Source organism: Erinaceus europaeus, chromosome 1, assembly GCF_950295315.1.
Source record: "Erinaceus europaeus chromosome 1, mEriEur2.1, whole genome shotgun sequence".
NCBI lineage: Eukaryota > Metazoa > Chordata > Mammalia > Eulipotyphla > Erinaceidae > Erinaceus > Erinaceus europaeus.
The window spans coordinates 24739884-24767663 of record NC_080162.1 but is presented as its reverse complement, the minus strand read 5'-3'; the positions used below and the strand labels follow the sequence as shown (position 1 = coordinate 24767663).

The 27780-nt window shown below is 40.7% G+C and overlaps 1 protein-coding gene across 7 annotated transcripts; it reads right to left on the bottom strand.

Annotated features, from left to right (window-relative positions):
- Nucleotides 1-925: 925 nt before the first annotated feature.
- Nucleotides 926-27780, bottom strand: NUDT13 (nudix hydrolase 13). Of its 7 annotated transcripts, none has more exons than XM_060203939.1 (9): nucleotides 27712-27780; nucleotides 15710-15801; nucleotides 12844-12983; nucleotides 10609-10743; nucleotides 8712-8818; nucleotides 6875-7000; nucleotides 6611-6722; nucleotides 5831-5985; nucleotides 926-2266 (listed from the first exon to the last, which is right to left on the bottom strand). In XM_060203939.1, exons 2-9 carry the CDS (start codon nucleotides 15790-15792, stop codon nucleotides 2066-2068), a joined length of 1059 nt encoding a protein of 352 aa, XP_060059922.1. In that variant the 5' UTR covers nucleotides 15793-15801; nucleotides 27712-27780; the 3' UTR covers nucleotides 926-2065. The 7 variants fall into 7 exon arrangements, with proteins under 7 accessions (XP_060059922.1, XP_016050822.1, XP_007539469.1 ...); XM_016195336.2 differs by lacking the exon at nucleotides 27712-27780 and adding an exon at nucleotides 27448-27691 and having other exon boundaries at nucleotides 10636-10743; XM_007539407.3 differs by lacking the exon at nucleotides 27712-27780 and adding an exon at nucleotides 27448-27689.

The window sequence follows — 27780 nt, the reverse complement described above, 5'->3', positions numbered from 1 at the left end:
CCCCTCCTATTAGCCTCCTTTTCTTTTCCAAAACAACACATTAATCAAAAAGTAAACAGTTACTCCATGGTAAGTTTGAGAACCTCATAACCAGGAATCCTGCACACTCCCCTCTCTATCACTATTTTCAGATTGGTGCTCTGTACACATGTGCTCATAAATACACCCACATAAAGCGAGAAAAAGATTGGACCCTGAACTGTTTTCTTCGAATGGCAAAAATATGAAGAAATCTCAGGTCTCTCTCGAGAATGATTTCCTCTTCTACTTGCTGGGTTCAACTCAGGGCAGGGCAGGCTGCCAATCTAACCGGACAGTCAGGTCCCATCACACAGAGTATCCCTCAACATTTCCTGATGAAAGCATTTTTGATTTTCCACAGAGCACTGGTGGGTTGCTGATAGTGGCAAGAGCTCTCTTGGGATCAAAACAGAAATTAATACTTCATGTTTTCCAGTTCTAGAATCTCTTTTGCTTATTCCCACAGGACTTCTGTTTGAAAATAATCTCAGAATCTCCAACACCTGTAGTTTAATCACAAAGTAGTGCCCAAGAGTCACCTGGAAATATGACTCTTTCCCCAGATAATTCTACTGCACGTTGCTTCAGTCATCCATAGACTTGGATGCTGAACTTAGGTGTTTGTCACACTGATAAAGATAATCTACCCATCTCACTTTCTGCAGTCTCCTTATTAAACTTTTTATTATCTTTATTTTAATTATTGGCTAGAGACAGCCATAAATTGAGAGGAAGGGGGAAAGAGATGAGTGACACCTGCAGCAATGACTCACCACTCGGGAAGCTTTCCCCCTGCAGATGGGGACTAGGGGCTTGAACCTGGGTCCTTGCGCATTATAACATATGCACTCAGCCAGGTACACCACCACCCAGCCCCTTAATAGGGCCAAAAAATAAATACATCTAAACAAAGAGGTGAAGATTTTATTTTCTCCAGATAAATTCCTCACCCCACCCCAAGGTACAGAATAGCATGTGACTAATGATTAATCCTACATTTATCCCATAATACTTAAGAAATGGTTCATCCTCGCTAGTCATTTAGTTGAAGTTACAACATTGTATATTGAGTTTACTGAGTGTACAAATGGTAGCAGCCTTTTTTTTTTTTTTTAACCTCAGGTTATCGCTGGGGCTCAGTGCCAGCACCGAGTCCACTGCTCCTGGCAGCCATCTTTTCCCCATTGTTGTTGCTGTTACTGTTGTTGGATACAACAAAGAAATTGAGAGAGGAGGTGAAGACAGAGAGGGGGAGAGAAAGATAAGACACCTGCAGACCTGCTTCACCACTTGCAAAGCGACCCCCACCCCCCGTCCCGCAGGTGGGGAGCCGGGGGCTTGAACTGGGATCCTTGCACCAGTCCTTGCACTTTACACTATGCGTGCTTAACCTGGCACACTACTACCCCAGTAGCAGTCATTTTTAACAGCCAAAAAAAAAAAAATAGTATCTGGAATCGCATTAGGATGTAATCACCTTTACAGGACATCACCGCATCTGACTCGTTAGACTATTTTCAGGAAAATCTTACTTCCTGCTCTCATTATACCCTTGGGTATTGTAAATATCTTTTATTGAACTGTCATGCACAAGATAATTTTTAAATGTCATGTTTGCTATTTCAATTCTGAAGGTTAAAAAATAACTCAGTAAGTGGAGATTGGCTATATATTTTCAAGATTTAAAGTTTTAATCATAACCAGGTACATTTTGGAAGCTGGTAGAAATCCAGCCTTAACAAGTCACATGCCAAAAGGTGTATCCTCCCGAGGCCTAGGCGAGAATGAGTGAACAAGGGTCTACAGACGTACAGATGAGTGCCTCAACCTTCGCTCTGATTTTCGCAGCTCTTAGCAGTTTCTCTTCTGCTGGCACTCTGACGTACCTAGCAGGAACTTCTAACACTCTAGAGGTCTGTCACCACCTGCTCTGCATGACTATGAGGTTGGCCTGGAGGTGGCCTTTTGTCACCTCCCCTTCATAAACTCATCTCTGATAGACCCCTCTGGTATACTGAGAATGAATCTAGTGCTTTAATCTGAGCTAAGCAGGCAGGCTCGGACAAGCTGGGTTTTCTACCCACTCCTTGATCAACTGGTGGGCAATGGCAAACTTGGGGGGCAACCGCAGGGGGGGAGTTATATTCTGTTGCAGAGTATATGAGTCATTTCTCCTCAGGGCTGTGGCCACCTCTTCATGACTAAACCAGGCAGCTGCCTCTAGTTCTTGCAAGTTTACATGGATCTGAAAAACAACATGTAAATTTAGGAGCTACAAAATCTAGAATACGATGGCCAAAGATGAGAAAATTATTCCAGAAATGAACAACCTTAGACTACCTGGGACCTACAGAGTAGGAACTAATCAGTTATTGGAATTGCGATGGAACAAAAGAAAAAAGTGTGTGTGTGTGTGTGTGTGTGTGTGTGTGTGTGTGTGTGTGTGTGTGTATCACACACAGATATTTACAAAAAGAGGCTACAGTGGCCCAAGAGTGGATTTGGGTGCATGAGGTTTCGAGTTCAGTCAACATCATGTGCCAGAGTGATGCTCTGCCTCTTCTTCACTCTTTCTCTCTCACTATATATATATATATCCTCCAGGGTTATTGCTGGGTCTCTGTGCCTGCACTACAAATCCACTGCTCCTGGAGGCCATTTTTCCCATTTTGTTGCTCTTGTTGTTGTCCTTTTCATTGTGATTGTTGCCATTGCTGTTGTTGGATAGGACAGAAAGAAATCAAGCGAGGAGGGGAAGAAAGAAAGAGGGAGAGAGACACCTACAGATCTGCTTCACCACTTGTGAAGTGACGGCCCCTGCAGGTGGGGCTGCTCCCGCGGGACCCTTAGGCCAGTCCCCTTGTGCCATGTGCACAGCTACTGCCCAGTCCTCTTAACTTTCCTTCTTTTTTTTTTTTTTTTTTTTTTTGCCTCCAGGGTTGTCGCTGGGGCTCGGTGCCTGCACTACCAATCCACTGCTCCTGGAGGTCATTTTTCCCATTTTGTTGCCCTTGTTGTGGTTGTTATTGTTATTGTTGTTATAGCTGTTGTTGTTGTTGGAGAGGATAAAGAGAAATTGAAAGAGGAGAAGACTGAGAGGAGGAGAGAAAAACAGACATCTGCAGACCTGCCTCACCACTTGCAAGGCAACCCCCCCTGTAGGCAGGGAGCTGAGGGCCCGAACCTGGATCTTTACGCTGGTCCTTTGCGCCATGTGTGCCTAACCCGCTGCACTACCGCCCAACCCCCAACTTGCCATTTTTTAAAATATTTTATTTATTTATTCCCTTTTGTTGCCCTTGTTGTTTTATTGTTGTAGTTATTGTTGTTGTTGTTGTTATTGATGCCGTCGTTGTTGGATAGGACAGAGAGAAATGGAGAGAGGAGGAGAAGACGGGAAGAGAAAGACACCTGTAGACCTGCTTCACTGCTTGTGAAGCAACTCCCCTGTAGGTGGGGACCCGGGGGCTCAAACCGGGTTCCTTATTCTGGTCCTTGCGTTTTGCACCATGTGCGCTTAACCTGCTGCACTACCTACCGCCCAACTCCCTCCAACTTTCCATTTTTAAAGAGTACACAGATATTCATCTTCTTTAGAGAATAATGGTTAACTAATCATAATCAAAAGATAGTTCTCCTTTGCAGAAAGCTAAGTAATGGAAAGTATGTTCACAGGAACCTCAGATTAAATATTACTCTTTCTATAGAAGCCAGAACATATAGTACACTTCATTGAGCAGAGACCACACTGCTGTCTATTAGGGATGCTACAAAAAACAAGATGAAATTGGCTGAGCAGTCTCTAAATCCTTTTCAACCAGAAAATTTTACATGTATATATCATTAGCCCCAAGAAGTCTGAATTGAGCAATAAAACCAATCCTGCGATCAATATAAGTTTAATCTATTTGTTGTGCGCCTCCCCAGTGTAAATTGCTCTGTTAAGTCCTGATGATAAAAGATAAGTTGTGGGGCCAGGTGGTGGCACACCTGGTTGAGCGCACATGTTACAATGCACAAGGACTGGGTTCAAGCCTCTGGTTCCCACCTGCAGGGGGAAGGCTTTTGAGTGGTGAAGCAGAGCTGCAGGTGTCTCTCTATCTCTCTTTATCTCCCCTTCCCTCTTGATTTCTGACTGTTTCTATTCAATAAATAAATAAAGATAGTGGTCTGGGAGGTGGTGCAGTGGATAAAGCACTGGACTCTAAAGCACGAGGTCCTGAGTTCAATCCCCAGCAGCATATATACCAGAGTGATGTCTGGTTATGTCTCTCTCCTACTTATTTATTTATTTCTCATAAATAAATAATTTAAAAATATATATAATAAGTTAAATTGTAGCCTGATGCTTTGAAGTTCCAGGTTCAATCCCCTGTTCCACCATTAAACCAGAGTTGAGCAGTACTCTGGTTAAAAAAAAAAACTATGTGGGAGTCGGGCAGTAGCGCAGTGGGTTAAGCGCACATGGCACCAAGTACAAGGACCAGCATAAGGATCCCGGTTCAAGCCCCCAGCTCCTCACCAGCAGAGGAGTTGCTTCACAAGTGGTGAAGCCAGTCTGCAGGTGTCCATCTTTCTCTCCCCCCTTTGGCCTCCCCTCCTCTCTCCATTTCTCTCTGTCCTATCTATCAATGACAACATCAATAACAACAATAATAACTACAACAACAGTAAAAAAAAAACAAGGGCAACAAAAGGGAAAATAATTATAAAAAATTAGAAAAAAAGTGTGTGTATGTATTACATATTAATTAATTAACTAATTAATTAATTAATTTAGTCATGGGGCCATATGGTTGATTGCACATATTATAATGTACAAGGGCTTGGGCTGGTAATAGTGTTGACTGTCTCAAATTTTCATATTGATTATTTGTTTCATTTAAGATACTACAAATTAAGGGCAGACTGGGTGGTGGCTTGCCAGATTAAGCACACACGTTCCCACACTCAAGGACCCAGGTTTGAGACCCTACTCCCCACCTGCAGGAGGGATGCATCACGAGTAGGGAAGCAGGTCTACAAGTATCTATCTCTCTCTTATTTCCTCCTCCCTTCTTCAATTTCTCTCTGTTCTACCAAATACAATAGAAAGGAAAATAAAAAGAAAGGAAAACAGCCAGGAGCAGTGAATTTGTAGGGTCAGCACCAAGCCCCAGCAATAACCCTGGTGGCAATTTAAAAAAAAAAAATTCTGGGGGCTAGACAGTGGCACACCTTGTAGAACACACATGCTACATTGCACATAGACCCAGGTTCAAGTCCCCAGTCTCTACCTTATGAAGGAAAACTTCAGGAGTCGGGCAGTACTGCAGTGGTTAAGAGTGTATGGTGGGAAGTGCAAGGACCACGGAAGGATCCGGGTTCGAGTCCCTGGCTCCCCACCTGCATAGGCGGTGAAGCAGGTCTGCAGGTATCTGTCTTTCTCTCCTCCTCTCTGTCTTCCCCTCCTCTCTCCATTTCTCTCTGTCCTAGCCAACAACAATGACATCAATAACAATAATAACCATAATGATAAAACAAGGGCAACAAAAGGGAAAAAAAGGAGGAAAACTTCATGAGCAGAGAAGCAGTACTATAGGTCTTTGTCCCTCTCCATCTCCCCCTGCCCGATCCATTTTTCTCTGTCTCTAGCATATAAATAAGATATATTTTTAAAAGATACTGCAAATCCCCTAAGAGTGTGAGTCATGCATATCTTTGTATAATCTCGACAATGCTGGACTGCACAGGTGCACAGGTGCACCTACTGACTTGCTTGCGTGAAGCAGGGGCAATATAACAGCGCAAGGAGAGCATCAGCACTTACCTTGGTCTGACCTGGTTTCACAGTTGCATGGCAGGCAATCATGAGAGAGCTATTAGGAAAGGGCCAATGCTGGGATGCAGAGTACTGCAGTCTTTCTACCTCCAATCCCACTTCTTCTGCAACTTCCCGCCGGACTGTCTCTTCCAGACTTTCACCTACAAGCACTCAGATTAATTCAGGACAGCCCTGCAGCAGGAAGGGTGATACAGATGTCCATGTGTAAAAGGAGTGCAAAACTGACTCCAAAGTTTCAATGAGATACTCTTGGGAGAGGCTGAAACCTCCAAGTCTCCAGCAATAGGAGCCAATCTAGACACTGGGGTTGAAATGCAACACTTCAATTTACTGGGTTAAGTTGTAATGCAAAGTAAGGGCAGCAGTGGGAGAGGTCAATGCTACCCTCAGCTTTAGTAAAACTCTAAAGCCACATTTCACCATTTGCAGACTTCACCCCAACAGGCTAAGAAAAAAAGCCTGTAAGTAAATACGAGATTCTAGTTAGCACTCTGTATGCTGAAGGAGCCTACAGTCTGTAATATGCGTCAACAATTCGATGAACTGATAAATGTATAGAGGAATAGATATGTGATAAAAGTCACACAATGTGTAGGTGGTGAGAGCTTATGATTCCAACTATACTGTTTGAAAAGTTATGTCATAAAACAATGGAGGCTTGTCCCAGAAGAGCTCTCAATACGATAGGGAAGACTGTATTTCAGACTTAAGTACTGCGGCTTTCGTGTCCTCTAATGTCATCTGTATGTGCCTGAAACTGCTTACCTATATCACAAAAACCTGCCAGAGCAGAATATACTCCCTTGGGAAAGGAACTCTGGCGGGCAAGGAGACATCGAGGTCCATCTGACACCAGAGTGATCACCACAGGAGCCATCTAGAAAAGGGGGTGGAAACTTCGACACTAAGTTTGGGGTGCTTTTGTGAGATGAAATAATGACTAAGTAAGGAAAGTCTTTTCATTGTACCGGCTTCCATATAAAGGACAGTAGTGTTCTTGAATTACTGCTCTTTTCAAGCAGTGTTTACCTGTGGATAATAGATAATATTGTTGGCAGGGCATATACGCTTGCTGCCAGCCACGTTCTTCTTGGTGGGCTGCCCACTTCTGCTGCAGAACTGATGTGCATCATGCCAACGAAGAAGGGCTTGAGCCTAGGGATACAGAGATGGACTTGGTTCCTTTTGGAGAGAATTCAGAGCTTTACATACACATCCATGTAAGGCCTACTATTTAGAGCAATGCAAGGGAAAATGCCTATCCCTTTTCAGCTCACTAGCTTTAAAGGGCTAGTAACTGTTTAAACTTTAACATAAAGAAACTATCTCAAGGGGCCAGGCAGTGGCACACCTGGTTGAGTGAGTAAGTTATAATACACAAGGATCCAGGTTCAAGCCCCTGGTCCCCACCTGCAGGGGGAAAGCTTAATGAGTGGTGAAGCAGGGCTGCAGGTGTCTGTCTTTCTCCCTCTCTATCACCCCCTCCCCACACACTTTCTTGCTGTCTCTATCCAATAAATAAATAAAGATAATAAAAAAATTTTTAAGAAGAAAAAAATGTTTAAAAAGTAAAAAAAAAAAAAAAAGAAAAAAAAAAGAAACTATCTCAGGGGGCTGGGTGGTGGCACAGCAGGTTAAGCATACATGGCACAAAGGGCAAGAACCAGCATAAGGAGCCCCCAGTTCCCCATCTGCAAGTATCTATTTTTCTCTGCTCTGTCTTCCCCTCCTCTCTCAATATTTCTCTGTCCTATCCAACAACAGCTATAACAATAATAACCACAACAAGGGCAACAAAATGGGAAAAATGGCCTCCAGGAGCAGTGGATTAGTAGTGCAGGCACCGAGCCCCAGCAATAACTCTGAAGGCAAAAAAAAAAGAAAAGAAACTATCTCAATATATTTTTAGCATCTGAAATATAAAGAATATTTCAAATGTATTATGAGTTACTTAAAACATAAATTATAACTAATACCCTTATACTTAGTTATTAGTATTTTCCTTTTTAAAATTTATTCCCTTTTGTTGCCCTTGTTGTAGTAATTGATGTTGTTGTTGGATAGGACAGAGAGAAATGGAGAGAGGAGGGGAAGACAGAGAGGGGGAGAGAAAGATGGACACCTGCAGACCTGCTTCATCGCTTGTGAAGCGACTCCCCTGCAGGTGGGGAGCCGGGGGCTTGAAGTGGGATCCTTAGGCTGGTCGTTACGATTTGTGCCACGTGCGCTTAACCCGCTGCGCTACCGCCTGACTCCCTTATTATTTTCTTTTTTAACCAGAGCACTGCTCAGCTCTGGCTTATGGTGGTGTGGGAGATTAAACCTGGCTCTTCGGAACACGAGAGTCTCTTTGCATAAATATTATGCTATCTACCCACCGCCTTCCCTTGTACTTGCTACTTATCTTAAAAATGAAATTTCCAATAAAGTGAACACCTCAATATATATCTTTCCCAATAAATTTGGAATCGTTTTTTGCAAATAAATGTTTAGGGGCCAGGCCATGGTGCACCCAGTTAAATGAACATATCATCATGTCCAAGGACCTGGGTTTAAGCCCCTGCTTCCCACTTGCAGAGGGAAAGCTTCTTCATAAGTGGTGAAGCAGGTCTGCAGGCATCTATCTTTCTCTCTCTCTCTCTCCCACTCCCCTCTCAATTTCTCTCTGTCTTGTCAAATAGAAAAGAAAAAAAAAAAAAAGAAGCAGTGGATTCTTAGTGTAGGCAGCGATAATCCAGAGATAACCTTGGAGGCAAAAATAAAAGGGAGATCAAATGTCATGCTGGCCCTGAGTTATATACACATGTATCCATTCATATACAGATTTTTGCTAAATTTCCTACCAAACTAAAAAGTCAGAATCTACCGTGGATAGCAAGGAGACATCCTTTGCATTCAGCTGAAGGAAAGCCTTCCTCAGATCCATGAAAGACCCCCTGAGCTCAGTCTCCATTTCAGGTTTCTGTAAGGAAGCTAGAAAATTAGAAAAGAAATTGAAGTGAAATAATGAAAGTCAAAAGCTGTCTTAGGGAGCTTCTAAAATATGTTTTATAAAAATGCTTTCCAAGAAGTCTCACTCTGGGTATAGTTAATTCACTCTTTAGAAATTAAATAATTTTTATCTACTAAAAAAACCCAAAATTGGCAGGGGGCCGGGTGGTGGTGCAACTGGTTGAGTGCACATGTTACAGTGTGTAAGCACTCAGGTTCAAGCCCCCATTCCCCACCTGCAGGGGGGAAGCTTCACAAGTGGTGAAGCAGGGCTGCAGGTGAGGTGTCTCTGTCTCCCATCTCACCCATCTCTCAATTTCTGTCTCTATCCAATAAGTAGAGATAATAATAAAAAATATTTTTAAAAACTGGCAGAAGAGACAAGGAAGCTGAAGGGGGGAGGGGAGTGGTCTTAAGAGGGCACTGGGGTCCCAGTACACAATGATGGACAAAGATTAAAATTGGTGGTGGGAATGGTGAGTGGACACCTGTCACAGGAAAGTAAGAAACTTTACTCACATACAACTATCTTGTAAATTTTTTTTTTCCAATAAAGTGATTTGGTAAAGAAAAAATAAGAAAAGAATAGTGTTTCCCAAACTTACCTAATAAGATTCTATTAGAGAAAATAAAAAAGTGTAAGATTTCAGCTGGAGAGTCTGAATACCAGGTATAGAATGAGGCCCAGAATTCTATTTTCTTAATAAGCACCTGGTGATTCTCATAGTTAGGCAAATTTGGGAAGCACTAGAGATAGTATTTCTCAAGATCCTTTTTAGCATAAGAAAAATATTTGCACTAGTCACACACTACCCCTGGTCTCAAAAGTAGAGACTCAAGAGCTACTCTGTGATAAGTAACATTTTTATTTGCCTACATTGATAAAATAGTTATTAATTGTAAAGCCTGTCTATGAAATATTTAAGATATAACAAAAAAGTATAAAGGTACAAAGAGTAATAAAATAAACATCTGTGTAGCCACTATCCAGAATTAAAATGTCATTTCTTTTAAATGATAATAGTATATGGTAGTTTTACATTTTAAATTTATTTATTTATTTACTTATTTATTCATTAGGGCTGGTGAAATAGCTCACTTGGGTAGTGTACTTCTTTGCCACGTGCATGACCCAGTTCAAGTCTGGCCCTCACTGCATTAAAGGAAGCTTTGTGCTGTGGTCTCTCCTTCTCCCTCTTCCTTTTCCTCCCTCTCCTCCTTTCCCTCTTCCTCTCCCTCTGTTCCTATCTTTTAAAAGTTTTCTTTAGTGCAGGAGACATAGCATAGCATAAAATGGTTTTGCCAAGACAATTTCTTATCTGAGGTTCCAAATTCCCAAGTTCAATCCAGAGCTAAGTTCTACTCTAATCACTTTCTCTTTGTATTTTTTCCTCTGTATCTATCTCTCTTTCATTTAAAAAAAAAAAAAAAAAAAACACATTTATTTATTTATTTACATAGTGGAACCAGGGCCTCACAGACGTATAATTTCCCCACTCCATGTCACTTTGTTGTTGTTGTTGTTAATTCAGATAGAGAGCCACTGAGAGAAGGAAACACTGCAGCGCTGCGCTTTGCCTCCATTTCCACAGCAGCTCTCAAGCAGTGTTGGCTAGCACCTGGGTTGCACACGTGGCAGTGCAGGCACCCTATCCATCAGGACATCTCTCTGTCTTCCAGTTGGTTAATGTCTTAACTTAAAAATTTCTTCGAAATTTTACCCTTATGTAAAATTCCAAGGTCTGAGAACCATTAGGAATACTGTCCTGTACCATTTATAGAAGAAGAGTGATTTAGACCTATATCCAGTGCAAACCAGGCATCGTGCTGTTCTGAGCATCCAATCAACACTGAGTCTTCGATTCTTTGTGTATTCTGTCCAAGTTTACCCAGAAGCCTTTCCAACTCTAGGAAACAGAAGAGAGAGAAACGGGTTACGGGTTCTAGTTAAACCACCACAGCCACATTAAACTCATAGGAAAGTAGATTAGCATAGGTCAGTCTGGTTTCTAGTCTTTGTCTACAAGTAATTAGCTAAGTATGTGATCTTATCACTAGATCTCATCTTTTTTTAATTTATTTTATTTATTCCCTTTTGCTTCCCTGGTTTTATTGTTGTTGTTGTTGGATAGGACAGAGAGAAATGGACAGAGGAGGGCAAGACAGAGGGGGAGAGAAAGATAGACACCTGCAGACCTGCTTCACCTCCTGTGAAGCAACGCCCCTACAGGTGGGGAGCCGGGGGCTCGAACCGGGATTCTTACGCTGGTCCTTCACGCCACCTGCGCTTAACCCGCTGCGCTACCGCCCAACTCCCTACTAGATCTAATGTTGATCTAATCACTTTCAGGCCTCCAACTTGGAGAGTTTAAACTAATGAAGCAATTCTTTCAGTCTAACACTGTATAACTCTGTGACAGTATCATAATAGTATCACAACACATCCCCTAAGTCAAAAGGCACATGATATTAATAGATTAAGATACTGAAGAAAAAAATGCAGCTCTTAAATTAATAAAGACTTCTATTCAGGAGACCAGACAGTAGGTAAAGCATTGGACTCTCAAGCATTAAGTCCCCAGTTTGATCCCTAGCTGCTCTGGTTCTCTTTCTCCTCTTATCTCTCTTATGAATTAAATTAAATTTAAAAAAAAATTGGGAGTGACCAAATCACTTCCATGATTTAGTTTCCAGATGATCCCACTATGGACTACAGTAAAATATTCATCTGTGATCCCAGTCTGTTTAATAAAAATGCTGTATTGGGAGAAAAACTATCCTCCCGCACATGGAGTCATTCGTTTGTCCACAGTATAATGCAACATTGCTGAGTCCCTAAAGAATGTGTAGCGCCATCTCCTGGCATCCTGTATTCTTCTGCAGTGCTGCAAACGACTTCTCCAAGTATTCCAATATCTGGCCCTTGGGGGGAATTCACTGGCAATGTATTTTAGAAGTGAGTCAGTACACAGGTAAGGCATGTAAAATTGAAAGTATTTTGAGGACCAAATACGCTTTATAAATCTCTAGTTATATACCATAAAGGAGTACTAAAAACTAAAACTTTTACACTTCTGTGACAAAGTCATGGTGCAAATGATAAATAGTAGAACAACGCCAAAGGGATTGGAAGTCACTAGCTTAAGGCAAGGGTGGGCAACCTTTTTTCAGTGAAAGTTCATTTGGATATTTATATTTATTATTTATTTAGATGATACAAAAATCATCAACTTAGTGGTCCAGGAGCTGGCAAAGTGGGTAAAGCACTGGACTCTCAAGCATGAGGTCCCAAGTTCAATCCCTGGTAGAACATGTACCTGAGTGATGTCTGGTTCTTTCTCTCTTTCCTCCTCTTTCTCATGAATAAATAAATAAAATCTTTTAAAAAAATCATCAACTTAAAATTTAGCACTTACTGTTGCTATGAATAAAGCTCTGGTTGCCTTGACAAGGCTAGACATCCCCCACCCCGATCTAAGGCAAGGGTTGGTAAGATGGTTTCAGCTTTGTGAAGCCTATCTCCTGCTGCAGCCACTCCCCGTCCCTGAACACCTGAGAGCACACCTGGCAGAGCATCAGCTGTGAGGTCTGAGGTGCCCTGCTTCATCCCCAAGGATCAGAGTAGTGCTCTGGCCTTTCTCATCGTCTCTCTGTTTCATGCCGAACTCTCTCACACATGTAATAAATAAAATAAATATTTTTTTAAAGTGTAAGAGTAACCACAGATAATATTTAAATGAGCAGTGGCTACATTAATTTAAAACTTATTTGCAAAACAAGCAGTAGACTCCAATTTGGACAGCAGTCTTGCCAAACCCTGGCTTAAGCCAGTAGTAGCTATACCATGACCAAATATTATAATATTGGACTGTAAAACTTAGATTTATACACGAAATAATGCATTAGCAGAAGCTATTTATAAAACGGAGACTCTGTCAGGGCTTCGACTATGTTCTGCTGATTGGCACCACAGGCTGGTCTAGTCTACTGGTCCATTCTGGACTTACCTAGTAGGCTATACTTGGGCACCAGGTATTGAGGTTCTGATTTCTGAAGCATTGGAGACAGGTTATGAAAGAGGTAAAATGCTCCAGTCTGCAAGGCTTTTTTACATGCGTCATCATCTTCCTTCAGTTCAAACAGATACCTGCATTTGGAAAATAACTAAACCATTTATAAAATCCATACCTAGTTATTCGTAAAGTATTCACCTTTGCAAATTCTGTTTCTGTATCTCTTTCTTATCATTTTTCCCCTTTATTGATTTACATCCTAGATTGCTCCCAAAATAGGGTCTGCGTTAGCTGTAGTCATTTCCGCTTTTGTCCTATATATTGTGCCCTTGGCTCTATGGTTTGCTTACACATAAACAAAATTTGTATTTATTTATCTTGGATAGAGAAATTGAGAGGGAGATAGAGAAGGAGAGAGAAAGAGATACCTGTAGCACTGCTTCACCACTCATGAAGCTTCCCCACTACAGGTGGGGACCAGGGGCTTGAACCCAGGTCCCTCCACACTGTAACAAGCACATTCTACCGGACGCATTAGCACTTGGCCTCTATACTATACATTTTGTTGTCTCTCCTGAAAGTTCCTTAAGGGCAGAGAATGGCAGTAGTTCTGTATCTCCAGTAATTACCACAGTGAATAGCTCAACTCAGTAAATATTTATTGACTCAGACTTCAAGGTAATAAATATTTACTAAGTTGAACCTCAAAGTACTTTGCCAATATTACTTTGTGAGGCAAGAATTTACATGCAGCAGAGTGAAAGGAAAACAAGTACAGTGATAAAATGTCAACCACAGAATACCTAGAGATGTAAGCAAACCTTATTTTTGCAGACAAAGAGCAAACACTACACGTCAGTAACTTTCGTTCAATCAAGGGCAGATGAAGAGCAAACACTGTCTTCAATGCACCCTGTCTCAAATATGCCCCAAGTGAACACCATTATATCTCTGCCAAAGGGACTCCTGGTGGGAAAGTGAAATCTATACTTGACTTATTTAATATGTGTATATTTTTCAGTAGTCAAATAAATATGGATAAGAGAATATCTTATAATTTGTTCCTCTAAAGCAATGAGTATAGAAACTTGATAGGCTTTTCTGGTAACTTAATTAAGAATGGCCTGTTTTTTATCACTTTCCTATAATCATAAAGATTTGGGGGGGAGCCAGGTGGTGGCACACCTGGTTGAGCACACGTTACAGTACACAAGGGTCTGGGTTCAAGCCCCCTATCCCCATCTGCAGGGGGGGAGCTTTGCCAGAGGTGAGGGAAGGCTGCAGGTGTCTCTCTGTCTCTCCCTCTTATTTCCCCCTTCCTCTCAATTTCTGGCTGTGTCTATCCAAGGACTAAATAAAGGTAATAGTAAAAAAAAATTATTTTTAAGCTTTTTTTCTAGTCTAACTTTCACTGAGGTTTATTTCTTTGAAGGATGAACCTGTCCCTGTTGTTTATAAAATAATTCATGGGGGGGGGGGCGGGCGGTAGCACAGCGGGTTAAGCGCACGTGGCACAAAGCGCAACGACCAGCCTAAGGATCCCACTTCAAGCCCCCGGCTCCCCACCTGCAGGGGTGTCGCTTCACAAGTGGTGAAGCAGGTCTGCAGGTGTCTATCTTCTCACCCCTTCTCTGTCTTCCCCTCCTCTCTTCATTTCTCTCTTTCCTATCCAACAACGAATGACATCAACAACAACAATAATAACTACAACAAGGCTACAACAACACGGACAACAAAAGGGGGAAAAAATGGCCTCCAGGAGCAGTGGATTCATGGTGCAGGCACTGAGTCCCAGCAATAACCCTGGAGGCAAAAAAAAAAAAAATTCATGAACTACTATTCATTAATTCATTTTCCTAGACTGTTCATTCATCCATCCGATAATACTCTAGTGTCTGCTTTATGTCAGGTACTGTTTTTATGGACTAGGGGTACTAATGTGGGAGAGAGAAAGTTCTTGTCTTAGTAAAATTTTTATTTATATATGCCAGACATTTTAGATATTATTAGAAATGTAGTTTATTTAGAATTTTTCAATTACCAATAATTTGTGATCACTATCATATATTTTTAAAAGATTTTATTTATTCATGAAGAAGATAGATGGAGAGAGAGAAAGAACCAGACATCACTCTGGTATATGTGCTGCCGGGAATTGAACCTCATGATTGAGGGTCCAATGCTTGATCCACTGTGCCACCTCCCAGACCACCTATCTTATATTCTTATCATATATCCTTAATCCTTTATATAAGTCTTTTCTAAACTTTTTGAATTGTTACATTAACATTTCTGTGAGGATATATTTTTGTTAACTTTTCTATTTTAATTTTTTTAAGATTTTGATATTTTATTTATTTATGAGAAAGACAGGAGAGAGAAAGAACCAGACATCACTCTGGTACATGTGCTGCCAGGGATCAAACTCAGGACCTCACGCTTGAGAGTCCAAAGCTTTATCACTGCGCCACCCTCCAGACCATTTATTTTTCTAAAGAGCCATGTATTTATTTATTCATTCATTCATTAGGGGAGAGAGAGGAGAGAAAGAAAGAGAACCAGAGCTTCACTCTTCCTTAGTACCTCATGCCTGAGGGTCCAACCTGTAGCCCACTGTGCCACCTCCTGGTTTGCTCTATGCATGTTTTTAAGATATTTATATTTGAGTTATCTAGGAGATGGTACAATGGATAGAGTGTTAGACCCTCAAGCATGAGGTCTTGAATGCAGATCCTTGCATTGTATATGCCAGAGTGGTTCTCTGGTTCTCTTTCTCTGTTACTAATTTGTAAATAAATCTTTTAAATAACATTTATATTTTCTAATTTAATGGGCCAAAGATAAAATAATCAGAACTCACCGCATCTTAGTGACATAGGTTGAGAGCAGCCTATAACACCAAAAGGATTTTCTCCTGTAAGCAATTCCACAATAGATGGCCATTGTTTAGTCCTTAGAGAAAAGAGAGATTTAAAAAGAAAAAGTATGAACTATGCAATTAAAAGTAATGAGTGACAAAGCGTGTTATACTTTAAGCCAGGGCAAGATCACTTTTTAAAAATTTTTTTTTAATTTTATTTATTTACTTTCCCTTTTGTTGCCCTTGTTGGCAAGATCACTTTTTAATATTAAAGAAACTGTACATCTGTAATGATGCACACCTGAAACTTACAAAATATTATAATAAATACAAAGTTACTTTCAAAAATCAGTAAATAAATCAATAAATACATTTAATGTCTTCCATTAATTTAGGATTTAGCTTCTTAGGACCTTTTCCCTAATCTATACATTGAAACCTCTTCTGCCTATCCAAAAGTTTCCTGTGAGAAGTAGCTAACTATCCACAAAAACACATGTTCCTTCTATACTGTAGAGTTGCTTTTGGAAGGTAGCTGCCCAATCAAGGCCTTTCTTGTCCTTTATGTTTCAGTAAAGGCAAATTTATATTTTGACAATCAAGTGTGAGTGAAAGAGAAGTGTATCTCTTCTAGGCGGTAGAGATATGTACCTATGTTCATTGTTGCACTCTTTGCAATAACTCAAATTTGGGAGCAATGTAAATGTTCAATGACAGATACAGGATTAAGGAAGCTGTGGAGTTTATATGCAGTGGAATACTACTCAGCTATAACAAAAAAATTTTTTTTCCTTTGCTACAACTTGAATGGAACGTGAAGGAATCCTGTTAAGTGAAATAAATCAGAAGGAGGACAAACATGGGATGATCTCCCTCATAGGTGGGACTTTACAAAGAAAAGGAAAGTATAAGGTAAATCTCAATTAGATATTGTTTGTTACAGCAGATCCAAGGACTCTAAAGGTGTAAGACAGAAGGAAATGGAAAATGAGACAGACCCGATGTCCTATAGTGGAGGAAGAAGACAAGTTATACAGGGTGTGGTATTCTGACACCTATTATAGGGAGATGTGAAGTTGTAAACTTTTATCAATAGTCTTGTAAATAAGTATTTACAAAAAAATGATCTATTAATTTATTTAACAAAAATGATCTATTAAATAAGAAGTTATTCTTTCTTTCTCCTACTTGGAAGATTCCATAATGGCATAGTCATTAGGTGGAAAAATCTGGATCCATGAAGAAAAGTCATCCACTCACCGAAGAACTCTGCCTTGTTCTCCTTGTCAGTGAGATATAAACTTCTACATGTTAATCCACTGAACTTTTGAAATTTGTTACAGTAGTTACTACTAGCCTTATTAGGATTCGTAGTAAGCCTAGGAGTTAAGTCTCCAGGGTAATGAAGCCAGGTTTCTTGAAAACCAAGTCCTTTTAAAAATAAAGTAGGAGGAAAACTGTAGCTAAAACAAATAAAAGAGGTCAGGGAGGTGGCTTGCAGTAGAGTACATGCCTTTTATTTGCAAGAAACTTTGGGTTTGCTCCCCAGGACCACATGACAGCCAGCAACAAAGACAAAAAACAGTGGGATTCCATGCATAGCAGAGCAGTGTTTTGGTCTTTCACAAATAAATAAATAAATAAATGTTGGGCCAGGATTGTAGCTTAGTGGTAAATTACATGCCTCACATATATGAAGCCCTAGGTTCAGTACCTAGAACCACATAAGAAAAACAAAAAGAAAATAGAAAATCACAGGTATTCAGCAAGTATTCCAAAAGGCAGCTGTGAAATTCTATATGGATCTAATACATTTTCTACTTTTTATATCTTGTGAGAAGAAAAAAATTACAATTTATGAAGCCATTCAGCAGAAGGTGATTCCTTTTTAAATTATCAAGAAGCATTTTATTCACAATGAAAAGTACACTTCATATTAATGTTTAAAAAGAAATTCCACTGAAGTGAGAAGATGAGCAGTTAAATAACTAACTATCCTTTTAACTAAGCCCAAGGGAAGCAAGTTTCAACATTAAACTACTGAGGAATGAAAATTGTCTAAAGGCCTACTTCTTTTGGTTGCATAATTATGAATCACTGATGACTAATGTTTGGACAATTTTGGCTACAATATAAGTCCTTGCCAAAGGTAAAATATATTTAGCAAATGACATTCAAGAAAGGATTTATTGAGTACCGACTTTATGCAAGGTGCCTTAAATGACACAGAATGTATAGGATAAATAATCGTGTTCAATGGTGGGGGTAGATAGCATTATGGTTATGTGAAGAGACTCTCATGTCTGAGGCTCCAAAGTCCCAGGTTCAATTCCCTGCCCCACCATAAACCAGAGTTGAGCAGTCTGATTTAAAAAAAAAAAAAAAATTGTGCCCATACAGACTCTAGCAGGAGAGAGAAAATACCTAACTTTCACAGAAGTTGATATTTGATAAATGGATTGTTAAACTAGAGCATTTATAGTATAATCCCAATTTTTAACAAAGCTGTTAATTACGAAACGTGTATGCCAATCATCGTGTTTGATAAGCATGTTTTAATAACATGCTTCAATAACCCAGTTATTAAACCCAGTTTTAATAACCCAAATTGTTATACAGCATACTGACAAAATATATTTAAAGTCACTATTGAATGATTCTGAGAATGTAAATTAACTTATGTTTGGAAGATAATTTGAGAAAATCTATAAAAGAGAGGCATCTCTTTCATTAGCAATCCCACCTCTAGGAATATATCCTAGTAGCTAAAGGAGATGTACAGGAATATTAACTGAAAACTATGGCAAGAAGGAACTGAGACTTGTTTTTTTAATATTTATTTATTTATTCCCTTTTGTTGCCCTGGTTTTATTGTAGTAGTTATTATTGTTATTGATGTCATCATTGTTGGATAGGACAGAGAAATCGAGAGAGAAGGGGAAGACAGAGAGGGGGACAGAAAGACACCTGCAGACTTGCTTCACTGCTTGTGAAGCCACTCCCCTGCAAGTGAGAAGCCAGGGGCTGGAACCGGGATCCTTACTCAGTCCTTGCGCTTTGTGCCACCTGCGCTTAACCTGCTGGGCTACCACCCAACTGCCCAGAGTAATCTGAATATGGGTCTCAGATCACATCAAATCGATGGGGTTTACAGTCAACAATATTTATATACCTTTCCCATATTTGAGAGCTACTCACTTCCCTGATCCAGCTTTCTGGTCCTTTTTCCAGCCATGACATCATCTCCCCAGACAATAACTTGGATCCACCTGCATATCAGATGTCAGGCTCAGGGAAAAAAAAAAAAGAGAAAAACTAGTATAGCCACAGGCCCTTTGGAATATAACTAAAATATGCCTACTAGCTATCTACAAAACGGAGACCCCCCCCCCAACTCTTTATCTGCACTATTCCAGCCTTTAGGTTCATGATTAGTCAACAATTTGTTTGGCTTTATATGTTAACTCTCTTTTCAGCCACCAGGTTCCAGCTGCTAGCATGATGCCAACCAGACTGCTCTGGGCAGATGACTCCACCAATGTGTCCTAGAACTCCCGTTCTCCAAAACCGTGCCCCACTAGGGAAAAAGAGAGGCAGGTTGGAAGTATGGATCCACCTGTCAATGCCCATGTTCATCAGGGAAGCAATTACAGAAGCCAGACCTTCCACCTTCTGTATCCTACAATGACCTTGGGTCCATACTCCCAGAGGGTTAAAGAATAGGAAAGCTATCAGGGGAGGGGATGGGATACAGAGTTCTGGTGCTGGGAATTGTGTGGAGTTGTACCCTTCTTATCTTATGGTTTTGTCAGTGTTTCCTTTTTATAAATAAAATAAAGAAGAAAATAAATAAATAAATAGGCAACAAGAGTGGTCTGGGAGGTGGTGCAGTGGATACAGCATTGGACTCTCAAGTATGAGGTCCCAAGTTCAACCCCCTGGCAGCACATGTACCAGAGTGATTTCTGGTTATTTCTCTCTCTTTCTCATTTATAAATAAATAAAATTGGGGAGTCGGAGGGGTAACGCAGCCGGTTAAGTGCACGTGGAGCAAAGCGCAAGGACCAGAGTAAGGATCCTGGCTCCCCACCTGCAGGGGAGTCGCTTCAAAAGCAGTGAAGCAGGTCTGCAGGTGTCTCTCTTTCTCTCCCCCTTTCTATCTTCCCCTCCTCTCTGCATTTCTCTCTGTCCTATCCAACGACGACGACATCAATAACAACAATAATAACTACAACAATAAAACAACAAGGACACCAAAGGGAATAAATTAAAAAATAAATGATAAATAAAATCTTATGAAAGAAAGGAAAGGAAAGGAAAAGGAAAAGGAAAAGGAAAAGGAAAAGGAAAAGGAAAAGGAAAAGGAAAGGAAAGGAAAGTGGAGCAAGATAACTCACTCGCTTTGTCATGGCTACAACCCAGACACAAGCTTGGCTCCCACTGCACTGAGGAAAGCTTTGGTGCTGTGGTGCTTTTCTCACTCACTCACTATCTCTCTATTTGAAAAAAAAATGTATATTCTCTAAGAGTGAAGCCTCAGTGATGATAAGATAACAATAACTACTTCTATTATTATTAAAGTAGAAAATAAGAGTGGCAAGTACACATGTGGTAACAATAGAAAATATTCAAATACATTATTAAGTAGGAAAGCATGTACTATTTGGTTGGTTTACCATGGTATAATTTATTTACAAAAAAGAACATACATATGCAAACCAGTACACATTTATTAGCTACGTATTTATTTATGTTTTACTGTAATGAAGTAGACAAATCAAACTGTTGACAGTGACTGATTTGGAAAACTGGGATGGAAGTAGGGACTGAAAAGGGTATTCATAATTTTTCTTTACATATTTCTGTACTTAAAAAAAAAAAAAGGTTAATCAGGAGTTGGGAAGTAGCGCAGAGGGTTTAGCGCACATGGCGTGAAGCACAAGGGCTGGCAGAAGGATCCCGGTTCCAGCCCCAGGCTCCCCATCTGCAGGGGAGTCGCTTCACAGGCGGTGAAGCAGATCTGCAGGTGTCTGTCTTTCTCTCCCCCTCTGTCTTCCCCTCCTCTCTCCATTTCTCTCTGTCCTATCCAACGACAGAAACAACAACAACAATAATAATAACCACAACAATGATAAAACAACAGGGCAACAAAAGGGGAAAAAATAGTCTGCAGGAGCAGTGGATTCGTGGTGCAGGCACCGCCCCGCCAATAACCCTGGAGGCAAAAAAAAAAAAAGGCTAATCTGCACCCTAGGAAGTAGTGTAGAGGTAGAACTTTGGACTTCCTAACATGAGGTCCTGGGTTCAATCCCTAGCACTGCATGTGTCAGCAGCTTTGGCTTCTCTTACTCTCTCTCCCTATTTCTATCTTAAAAAATCTTTAAGTTTTTTAAAAATATTTTTATCTGTTTTATCTTTTTTTTTTATTCCCTTTTGTTGCCTTTGTTGTTTTATTGTTGTAGTTATTATCAATGTCATTGTTGTTGGATAGGACAGAGAGAAATGGAGAGAGGAGGGGAAGACAGAGAAGAGGAGAGAAAGACACCTGCAGACCTGCTTCACCGCCTGTGAAGCGACTCCCCTGCAGGTGGGGAGCCGGGGGCTCAAACCAGGATCCTTTAGCTGGTCCTTGCGTTTGGCGCCACCTGCGCTTAAGCCGCTGCGGTACCACCGGACTCCCTATCTGTTTTATCTTAATGAGAGTGATATAGAAAGACAGAAAGACCAGACAGAGCACTGCTCACTTAGCTCTGGCTAACAGTGGTGCCAGGGGAATGAACCTGGGACTTCAGAACCTCAGGTATGAAGAGTCTTTTGCATAACCATTACGCTATCTCCCCAGGCCCTTCAGTTTTTTTAAAATGTTATTAGCTTGAAATGTTAATACGAAACCATCTAAAGGGGCCTTGTCGTTAAAGACTGTTATCATTGCTCCGAAGGCTTTTGCAGAATGTTCAGCAACAGCCTCCTACCAAACAATAATTAACAGATTTTTTTTTTTCCAGCACTGTTTCTGTGACTATTGTCCGTCAGGTTGTTTTTGCAGATGGCCAAAAGACCCTCAATCTGTTTATCCAGAGAACCACAGCTGACATCACCATCCAGATGTCCAGATGAAAGAGAACTTCAAAGCCACTGCACTTATCAAGATGGAGCAGAACCAATCTCATGGAGCCAAAACTCAAGCCCTTCCCCACCCCCTTGCCTTCCCTGCCTCTTTCTTCTCCCACTTCTCTCTCCCTAATGACAGCTTCCAAAACAGAGGAAATGAGACTAAACTGAGGAAGATTCTTCTGGACTCTTATCTCATCAGTCTGCTATTAAGAACACACTTTTTCTTCCCAGACACCCTATCCATAGTGTAGTATTGGTTTCTGTGTATGCTGGTTGACCAGATCCCTTGCTACGTAACAAACGTAGGCCTGGCGGTAGCGCAGCAGGTTAAGCGCACGTGGCACAAAGCCAAGTACGGGCATAAGGATCCCAGTTCGAGCCTCCAGCTCCCCACCTGCAGGTGAAGCAGGTCTGCAGGTGCCTATCTTTCTCTCCCCCTCTCTGTCTTCCCCTCCTCTCTCCATTTCTCTCTGTCCTATCCAACAACAATGACATCAATAACAACAATAATAACTACAACAACAGTAAAAAAAAAAAAAGACAAGGTCAACAAAAGGGAAAATAAATAAATAAACAAACAACAACAACGTGGGCCTTCTATAATATGGTGAACTATAATAAAATAGTAGTCTTGGGACTTCACTGTGAAGTTATTTCCAGGCCATATTCACAGTAACACCTCGCCACTTTCCATGGGAGCTATATGGAGCTTCTTTGGTGAGTTAGTTTCAGTCTGAGAATTGTAAGAGCTGTTTGGTTATAGTCAGGACAACCAAGTAATCTGTGTGACCCGTGTACTTGACTGCCTGATGATCTGCCTAGTTTCTACTAACACTAGATTAACCTGAGCAAATGGCAGGTTATCATGGCCTACTTACTCATGGGTTGGTAGTTCCAGGGTTTGTAGAAAACATTGTAAGGCTCTTAAAAAAAAAAAAAAAAGATTTATTTACATGGTCCAGGAGGCAGTGCAGTGGATAAAGCGTTAAATTCTTAAGCATGAGGTCCTGAGTTCAATCCCCACAGTACACGTACCAGAGTGATGTCTGGTTCTCTCTCTCTCTCTCTCTCTCTCTCTCTCTCCATCTTCATGAATAAATAAATAAAATATTTAAAAAATAATAAGGTTTGGGGGTCAGGCGGTGGCACAGTGGGTTAAGCGCATGTGGCGCAAAGCGCAGGGACCAGCGTAAGGATCCCGGTTCAAGCCCCCGGCTCCCCACCTGCAGGGGAGTCGCTTCACAGGCGGTGAAGCAGGTCTGCAGGTGTCTATCTTTCTCTCCCCTTCTCTGTCTTCCCCTCCTCTCTCCATTTCTCTCTGTCCTATCCAACAACGAATTGCGTCAACAAGGGCAATAATAATAACCACAACGAAGCTACAAGGGCAACAAAAGGGGGAAAAAATGGCCTCCAGGAGCGGTGGATTCATGGTGCAGGCACTGAGCCCAGCAATAACCCTGGAGGAGGAAAAAATAATAATAATAATAAGGTTTACTTACTACTGAATAGAAACAGAAATTGAGAGGGGAGGGGGAGCTAGAGAAGGAGAGACACCGTTTCTCCCCTTCCCTCTCAATTTCTTTTCTCTTTTAATTAAATTAATTTATTTATTTTCCCTTTTGTTGCCCTTGTTGTTTTTCATTGTTGTTGTAGTTATTATTGTCGTTGTTAGATAGGACAGAGAGAACTGGAGAGAGATGGGGAACACAGAGAGGGGGAAAGACAGACACCTGCAGACCTGCCTCACCGCCTGTGAAGCGACTCCCCTACAGGTGGGGAGCTGGGGGCTCAAACCAGGATTCTTCCTCTGGTCCTTGCGCTTTGCGCCACTTGCACTTAACCCACTGCGCTACCACCCGACTCCCCTCTCTCAATGTCTGTCTTTATCTAGTAAATTAATAATTAAATATAATAAAAATTAAAAGAGAGAACTGCAACCTGCTTCACCACTCGTTAAGCTTTTCCCCTGCAGATGTGGACCAGGAGCTTGAACCTGGGTCCTTGCACACTGTGATGTAAGTGCTTAACCAGACGCACCACCACCTGGCCTCCTCACTGTAAAGCTCTTTATACAGGTTGGGGGGGGGAAATCAACAAGCAAGAGGACAATCAGACATCTTAATAGAGAATTATACCTGTGTTGGTATAGTCATTAGCTTAATAGATAAAGATAAGTAGAATTCCTTTCTTAAACAGTTCCTGTGTTTTATATATGTATCTGTCATAAAAGCAAAAAAAAAAGAGGGGGGCCAGCGGTGGCACACCTGGTTAAGTGCACATATTATATTGTACAAGGACCCTGGTTCAAGCCCTTGCTTCCCACCTGCAAGGGGAAAGCTTCACAAATTGTGAAGCAGGGCTCTGTTTCTTTACCTCCCTATCTCCTACTCCCCTCTTAATTTTTCTGTCTCTATTCAATAACAAATAAATAAAAATATTAAAAAGTAAATAAAAGCAGTACAGAGAGTAAGGGCAATATGGTTATCAAACCCCACTATAGGAACTATCTGCTAATATATTGTTTTTCTCTGTTTTTTTCTCTTTTTTTTTTTAAGATTTTATTTATTTGTGAGAAAGATAGGAGAGAGAAAGAACCAGACATCACTCTGCACATGTGCTGCCAGGGATCGAACTCAGGACCTCATGCTTGAGAGTCCAAAGCTTGACCACTGCACCACCTCCCGGACCACTGTTTTTCCGTTAACTGGTCATTTAGACTAAATACAAAACACTTTTAACAATTGAGAGGGTGAAAATATAAATTCTTTTCTTTTTTTCAATTGCCACCAGGGTTATTGTTAGGCCTCGGTGACAGGACTATGAATCCACTGCTCCAGGTGACCATTTTTTCCTTTTCTTTCCTCCTTTCTATTTTTATTTGTTAGGACAGAAAGAAATTGAGAGGGGATGAGGAGCTAGAGAGGGAGAGAGAAAGATAAGACACCTGTAGACCTGCTTTACCACTCATGACGCTTCCTCTCTGCTGGTGGGAGTGGGGCTTGAACCTGGGTCCTTGCATATGGTAATGTGTGTGCTCAACTGGGTGCACCACTATCAGGCTCCCATAAATTCTGTCATTTTTAATTATCTTTATTGGATAAAGACAGAAGTCGAGAGGGTATGGGGAGATAGAGACACCTGCAGTACTGCTTCATCACTTGCAAAGCTTTCCCTCTACAGGTGGGGACCAGGGGCTCAAAACCAGGTGTGGAGGTAGCTCAGTGGGTTAAGCGCAGGTGGCACAAAGTGCAAGACCGGCGGAAGGATCCCGGTTCTATCCCCTGGCTCCCCACCTGCATGGGAGTCGCTTCACAGGAGGTGAAGCAGGCCTGCAGTTGTCTGTCTTTCTCTCCCCCCTCTGTCTTCCCCCCCTCCTCTCTCCATTTCTCTCTGTCCTATCCAACAACGACGACATCAATAACAACGATAATAATGACCACAACAATGGTAAAACAACCAGGGTAACAAAAGGGAAAAATGGCATTCGGGAGCAGTGGATTCATGGTGCAGGCACCGAGCCCCGGCAATAACCCTGGAGGCAAAAAAAAACAAAAACAGGTGCCTGCACACTGTAACATGTGCATTCAACCAGATGTGCCACTGCTTGCCCCCACCAATCACTTATTATTGAATATGTTGTTGGTTTTTTACAGCTATACTATTTTTTTCCTTTTAAAAATATTTAGTCCCTTACAAAAGAGACAGAGAGAGAGAGAGAGTAATAGAAAAAGAGAGAAGGAAAGAGAAAAAGAGCCTAACTCTGTATATATGGTACCAGGGATTAAATTCAGGATCTCATGCTTGCAAATTCATTGCTCTGCCGGCTGTTCCTGCCCCCACCCCAGTCACTACAATGACACTATTATAAAACTGAGATCAGTTTTACAGAGCACAAACTCCACACTTAAGTGATTAGAGAGAAAGAGAGAGAGAGCAAACCAGAACATCATTCTTGCACATAGGATGCTGGGAGTTGAATGGGGACTTCATGCTTGACAGTCCAAGGCTTTATCACTGCATCACCTCCCAGGTCTCCAAAATATAATTTCTTATAGTCTATTTTATCTATTTAGAAATGTAATGGGGCAGGGGTAGATAGCATAATGGTTAATGCAAAAAGAATGTTGGAAGTTTCAAAGTCCCAGGTTCAATCCCCACCCCTACACCACCATAAGCCAGAGTTGATCAGTGCTCTGGTAAACACACACACACACACACACACACACACACACGCACATGCAGATAAAACTTGCTGCTTTGCTTCAAAATGGTCTGAGATTTTCACTGTCTTGTAAGAATCTTTTCTGTGCTATCTTAATTCAAAGCATTATGAGCTCAGATTTCGTTAGCATGCTGGTAAACAACTAACTGGCAAGCTACTAAGGACACTTCAGACGCTCACATATCATATTACAAAGCAGTTGTTTTTATTTGAACTGTAAGCTATTATTATACAAATATATTTTGTCTGACAGTACACTAAGGATAAAACTTTACTACACAAAATAAATTTGGGAGGAATCATAATTTTTTAAGTGTATAGTATACAAGTATGGTATATTTGGAAGAATACATCAGTTTACTTTAGATGACAGCTCAAATGTGCATTCTATTTTGTTTACAGTACAAATATGGGGGAATAAACAATGAGAAGAATCTGTGACTTTTACGCCTGGCTCTCCCATTGACTGAAGTATAACCAGGGGCTGCCCCTAACTCATTAGAGCTTGATTTCTATTTCACTTCTCACAAGAGAAAGAAAAAATGAAAATGAGGTTTATATCCAATTACAACTTTGTCAGGTGCTGATATACTCAGTTCTTGTATTTGTTAAGACTGCCAACTCCTTAAGGAAAGGAATTGCATCATCGCTATCCAGTCTCTAATAGTCCCTACCACTGTGTGAAACACAATATAAATGGTCAGTTAGTTAAATAATCAATTCTATTTTACAAGTATGAAGATAAACTTTTAGAGGTTAACCTACATGAGATCACAATCTAGGGAGCTACAGATCCAAACCCAAGGCTTTGCCTCCAAAGTCCATCTTTTATTTCCAAAGCACATGTTTTGATGAGAAATACATGGGAAAACTTCTTTCAACACCCACTTACTGTTCAAGCTTTTCTTTTTTAAGTACAATGACTAGAAAGACAAAAGGTAATATGTATTACTTTTTACCCCAACTATTAATGAAGAAGCGAGACCATTAGTATTAACAACTTCTATGAACACTGTAATAAATGATTAACACATTTCTCAACCTCTTCATCTTAACAGAAGAAAGCTTAATTTATAAAGCAATATAGCATGGGTAAAAAAAAAAAAAAAAAAAAAAAAGAAGAAAAAGAAAAAGAAATAAATAAATAGAAGAAGAAGAGGAAGAAAAAGAAGAAGAAGCTCATCTCAACTGTTTGTGACTATTTCTACCCAGAAATCTGCTTGAATAGTATTTGAGAGAATCCTTTCTGGAAAAATTATCATTTCATGACTGCAGACCTCAATGGGATGGAAAAATACTGGAAGTTCAGGAGCCAGTGGGATACAGATTTTAAGGTCTTAATGACCAGCTTTATGGTTTTGCTTTCAAATAAAAGAAAATAAAATGATGTTTTCCTCTTTACCTTAAAAATAAAGCAGTACCAGTGCAAAACTGGAAATTTTCACTTTTAAATGACTGTCCAAAAACGTGTCAGAAAAGTTTTTGTTTCAGTTACTAAGCTCCACAAGTGAGGCAAAACTTGTCATTCCCTGGTTTCTAAAAGCAGAAAGAAACTACACAAAATCTAAACTTCTGTGAAAAGAGAGTTTTTTCAAATTCGGATTGTTTCTCCCACAAAACCTTCCCTGCACTAAAAACTTGAATAGGTTTCTGTTCTACTACTCACTTTCAAACTCTGTTGGGGCACCTTGCTAGGCCGCGAGAAATCTGCCGGAAGTCGTTAGTGACAGATGTT